At 48.7% G+C, this 5,606-nt stretch overlaps 1 protein-coding gene across 1 annotated transcript; it reads right to left on the bottom strand.

The window, feature by feature from the left end:
• Window positions 1–1,647: 1,647 nt before the first annotated feature.
• On the bottom strand, window positions 1,648–2,676 carry LOC118944064 (extensin-like). The gene has a single exon (XM_036961714.1). It carries the CDS (start codon window positions 2,674–2,676, stop codon window positions 1,648–1,650), a length of 1,029 nt encoding a protein of 342 aa, XP_036817609.1.
• Between the last annotated feature and the right edge of the window lie 2,930 nt (window positions 2,677–5,606).

Genomic DNA, 5,606 nt, shown 5'->3' with positions numbered 1-5,606 from the left:
TGGTGAGTGTGGGAGTAATTGTTATCCTTGAAACAGTCTTCCTCATTCTTCCCGTTGAGCATGAGGTCATTTTATTATTGAGATTCATGGTTCTCTCTCTCCATGGCTGCCCTGCCCTGCTGCAGACACCTGTTAGCTGGCCTTATATAGTCTAACACATCTGAAACCATTATTGTTGTCAGGAAACAGATGTGAGTTCACGCTACTGGAAAGTAAGCCTGTTTGTGACTGTGGTCATATGGTTCTGCACGGTGTGTGTGTGTGTGTGTGTGTGTGCGTGTGTGTGTGTGTGTGTGTGTGTGTGTGTGTGTGTGTGTGTGTGTGTGTGTGTGTGTGTGTGTGTGTGTGTGTATGTGTTTGTGTGTTTGTGTGTGGGTGGGTAGGTGGGTGGAAGGGTTTCGGAAAGTATGACTTCGCACATCCTGCTGCCGGTTGGTTCCCCCCTGACTATGGGTTAAATGCACAGCCATGTCTACCATAACCTACTGTACTCTGACACACACACTGTCTGTTACAGGAGGGCTGTGCACGAGAGTAGGGCCAGTGCATGTGAGTTGATATGTGACCGAAAGGCGACCTCGGTAAACTGTGGTCAAACCATGGAAGATGGTGATGTATAATCCATATGTCTTACTTAAAACCACACACACACACACACACACACACACACACACACACACACACACACACACACACACACACACGTTTTCAGGATCATATTTAAAACAGACTGGAGGTTATGAATGGTAACATTCCATAGACACATTCACTTGCACAGTGAATTTTGGGTGCTTTAATAAACATAGTGCAACAAGGTTACTTTTGTTAGTCGCTGTCAACACATAGAGTCACTCTCACACACATACAGCACACATTCACACACAGACACATACACAGACAAACATGGCAGAGGAGTGTAAATCTTGACGTTGGGGCACCGCACCACCGGTGGTTGGTACGTAAATGGCAGTGGATAAATCCGCTCCAGATGATGTGTAAAGATCATCATTATGACACACTCACACAGATGGGCTCCACAAGCCAAACAAACACACACTCACACTCACACACACACAGTACAGATGAGCTCCAAATACACCCACCCTGGGAAACGGTGAATTCCCCAAACCACAGAGTGCATGAGAGGGAGAGGGGAGTGGGGAGTCATGGGAAACAGAGGCACAGGATGCGTGCAGCTGCAGTGAACGGGACCAGGCCGGAGCAAAAACAGACAGAACGACGGCATAGAACAAAGCCGGAGAGAGAGTGAACACACCCTCGTCTATGGAGGAGGATGGATGACAACATCTCATGGTTCAAAGGCTGGTTGGTCTGAGTTATACACACTGTGGGTAAGGGGAGAGAGCCACACACTGCGGTGGTGGAGCAGAGAGGGAAGCCTGGGGTGAGAGGTCACTCACAGCTCCTACGTTTTTTATGATTGACACGCTTTGGGAAAACACGTGCAAGCACATGCACTCACAAAACCCAAATCAGAGGTACAGGTGTCAGGGCCTCTGGGTTATGGGGGATGCCCATGTCTACCCCAACTCTGGGGCCTGGAAACGGTGACGAGGGGGAGGAGTGGAGTGGAACGAGGAAGGGTGCATCATTTCTGCATCAAGGCGAGAAGGTATCTGGAAGTTTTCATTTTTTATGATCTGGGAAAACCAGAGTGGAGGGTTGGGTGACTGGCAGGGTGACTGGCTGGAGGGTTGGGTGACTGGCTGGGTGACTGGCTGGAGGGTTGGGTGACTGGCTGGGTGACTGGCTGGAGGGTTGGGTGACTGGCTGGGTGACTGGCTGGAGGGTTGGGTGACTGGCTAGGTGACTGGCTGGAGGGTTGGGTGACTGGCTGGGTGACTGGCTGGAGGGTTGGGTGACTGGCTGGGTGACTGGCTGGAGGGTTGGGTGACTGGCTAGGTGACTGGCTGGAGGGTTGGGTGACTGGCTGGGTGACTGGCTGGAGGGTTGGGTGACTGGCTGGGTGACTGGCTGGGTGACTGGCTGGAGGGTTGGGTGACTGGCTGGGTGACTGGCTGGCTGGAGGGTTGGGTGACTGGCTAGGTGACTGGCTGGAGGGTTGGGTGACTGGCTGGGTGACTGGCTGGAGGGTTGGGTGACTGGCTGGGTGACTGGCTGGAGGGTTGGGTGACTGGCTGGGTGACTGGCTGGAGGGTTGGGTGACTGGCTGGGTGACTGGCTGGGTGACTGGCTGGAGGGTTGGGTGACTGGCTGGGTGACTGGCTGGAGGGTTGGGTGACTGGCTGGGTGACTGGCTGGAGGGTTGGGTGACTGGCTGGGTGACTGGCTGGGTGACTGGCTGGAGGGTTGGGTGACTGGCTGGGTGACTGGCTGTAGGGTTGGGTGACTGGCTGGGTGACTGGCTGGAGGGTTGGGTGACTGGCTAGGTGACTGGCTGGAGGATTGGGTGACTGTCTGGGTGACTGGCTGGAGGGTTGGGTGACTGGCTGGGTGACTGGCTGGAGGGTTGGGTGACTGGCTGGGTGACTGGCTGGAGGGTTGGGTGACTGGCTGGGTGACTGGCTGGGTGACTGGCTGGGTGACTGGCTGGAGGGTTGGGTGACTGGCTGGGTGACTGGCTGGAGGGTTGGGTGACTGGCTGGGTGACTGGCTGGGGGAGCGAGTGAAGCGCCTTTGGAAATTTCCACCCATTTGGCTGAGTTTACTGACGTATGTGAGAAAATCAAAAGGTTACAAATCAGTCAAACACTCCTGGACTCATGTGTGGTCACTATAATGACTTTGTGTTTCCTGCATTGTGAAAGGGATTTGTTCCTGAGGTTCTCTAATTAGTCATAATCAACTCATGGATTCATATAACTATACTGAACAAACATAAATGCAACATGTATAGTGTTGGTCCCATGTTTCATGAGCTGAAATAAAATATCCCAGAAATCTTGCACAAAAAGCTTATTTCTCTCAAATTTTGTTCACAAATTTGTTTACAACCCTGTTAGTGAGCATTTCTCATTTGCCAAGATAATCCATCCACCTGACATGTGGAGATGGTAGTTGGTAGAGATGGCGTACACATCACGGACGAACTGAACAGACAGCATTGTGAAGAAGGCGCAGCGTTGTGAAGGAGGCGGAAGAAATTTGGCTTGTCACCAAAAGCACTCACAAACTTCTACAGATGCACAATCGAGAGCATCCTGTCGGGCTGTATCACCGCCTGGTACGGCAACTGCTCCGCACACAACCATAAGGCTCTCCAGAGGGTAGTGAGGTCTGCACAATGCATCACCGGGGGCAAACTACCTGCCCTCCAGGACACCTACACCACCTGATGTCACAGGAAGGCCAAAAAGATCATCAAGGGCAACAACCACCCGAGCCACTGCCTGTTCACCCCGTTATCATCCAGAAGGCGAGGTCAGTACAGGTGCATCAAAGCAGGGACTGAGAGACTGAAAAACAGCTTCTATCTCAAGGCCATCAGACTGTTAAACAGCCATCACTAACATTGAGTGGCTGCTGCCAACACACTGACTCAACTCCAGTCACTTTAATAATGGAAATTGATGTAAAAAATGTATCACTAACCACTTTAAACAATGCCACTTAATATAATGTTTACATACCCTACATTACTCATCTCATATGTATATGTATATACTGTACTCTATATCATCTACTGCATCTTTATGTAATACATGTATCACTAGCCACTTTAAACTATGCCACTTTGTTTACATACCCTACATTACTCATCTCATATGTATATACTGTATTCGATATCATCTACTGCATCTTGCCTATGCCGTTCTGTACCATCACTCATTCATATATCTTTATGTACATATTCTTTATCCCTTTACACTTGTGTGTATAAGGTAGTAGTTGTGGAATTGTTAGGTTAGATTACTCGTTGGTTATTACTGCATTGTCGGAACTAGAAGCACAAGCATTTCGCTACACTCGCATTAACATCTGCTAACCATGCGTATGTGACAAATAAAATTTGATTTGATTTCATTTGTGTGGCATATCAAGACGCTGATTAAACAACATGATCATTACACAGGTGCACCTTGTGCTAGTGACAATAAAAGGCCACTCTAAAATGTTCAGTTTTGTCACACAACATAATGCCACAGATGTCTCAAGTTTTGAGGGAGTGTGCAAATGGCATGCTGACTGCAGGAATGTCCACCAGAGCTGTTGCCAGAGAATTGAATGTTCATTTATCTACCATAAGCTGCCTCCAACGTTGTTTTAGAGAATTTGGCAGTACGTCCAACCAGCCTCACAACCGCAGACCACGCGTACCCACGCCAGCCCAGGACCTCCACATCTGGCACCCTCATCTGTGGGCTCGTCTGAGACCAGCCACCTGGACAGCTGATGAAACAGTGGGTTTGCAAAACAAAGAATTGTCAGAAACCATCTCAGGGAAGCTCATCTGCGTGCTTGTTGTCCTCACCAAGGTCTTGACCTGACTGCAGTTTGGGATCGTAACTGACTTCAGTGGGCAAATGCTCACCTTCGATGGCCACTGGTACGCTGGAGAAGTGTGCTCTTCACGGATGAATGCCGGTTTCACCTGTACCGGGCAGATGGCAGATAGTGTGGTGTTGTGTGTTTGAGCTGTTTGCTGATGTCAACGTTGTGAACAGAGTGCCCCATGGTGGCAGTGGGGTTATGGTATGGGCAGGCATAAGTTACGGACAACAAAAACAATTGTATTTTATTTATGGCAATTTGAATGCACAAAGATACCGTGACGAGATCCTGAGGCCCATTGTCGTGCCATTCATCCGCTGCCATCACCTCATGTTTCAGCATGATAATGCACGGCCCCATGTCGCAAGGATCTGTACACAATTCCTGCAAGCTGAAAATGTCCCAGTTCTTCCATGGCCTGCATACTCACTAGACATGTCACCCATTGAGCATGTTTGGGATGCTCTGGATCGACGTGTACGACAGCGTGCTCCAGTTCCCGCCAATACCCAGCAACTTTGCACAGCCATTGAACAGGAGTGGGACAACATTCCACAGGCTAGAATCAACAGCCTGATCAACTCTATGTGAAGGAGATGTGTCGCGCTGCATGAGGTAAATGGTGGTAACACCAGATACTGACTGGTTTATTGATCCACACCCCTACCTTTATTTTAAGGTTTCTTTGACCAACAGATGCATATTTGTATTCCCAGTCATGTGAAATCCATAGATTAGGGCCTAATGAATTTATTTCAATTGACTGATTTCCTTACATGAACTGTAACTCAGTAAAGTCTTTGAAGTAGTTGCATGCTGCGTTTATATTTTTGTTCAGTTTAGTATTAGTCATAATCAACACACGGACTGTATCTATCTAGTATAACTAGTATTTCTTATCTAGTTTGACAGTTTGTGGGCCTACATCGTTGTTTGCTGAATAACAATGTCCTGTAGTATACTGTATCTATACGACCCTGTTCTAGTTTTGGTACTGCTGTCACCCCTCCCCTATTCTTGTTTTGAAAAACCTCTCCATCCAACCAGAGCCACCTCTCTACACAAGCTGTTTGACTGAGCGTATAGGTATATATATATATATCTACCCTGTCCCCTCCTTCCCTTCCCTCCTC

The sequence above is a fragment of the Oncorhynchus mykiss genome, chromosome 2 (genome assembly GCF_013265735.2).
Source record: "Oncorhynchus mykiss isolate Arlee chromosome 2, USDA_OmykA_1.1, whole genome shotgun sequence".
Classification (NCBI taxonomy): domain Eukaryota; kingdom Metazoa; phylum Chordata; class Actinopteri; order Salmoniformes; family Salmonidae; genus Oncorhynchus; species Oncorhynchus mykiss.
Note: the sequence above shows the minus strand (reverse complement) of the source record. Positions and strands in the feature narration are given on the sequence as shown.

Coding starts and splice junctions, on each gene's coding strand:
- LOC118944064 (XM_036961714.1), bottom strand. CDS start 2,676: ATGGGTGGAAATTTCCAAAGGCGCTTCACTCGCTCCCCCAGCCAGTCA.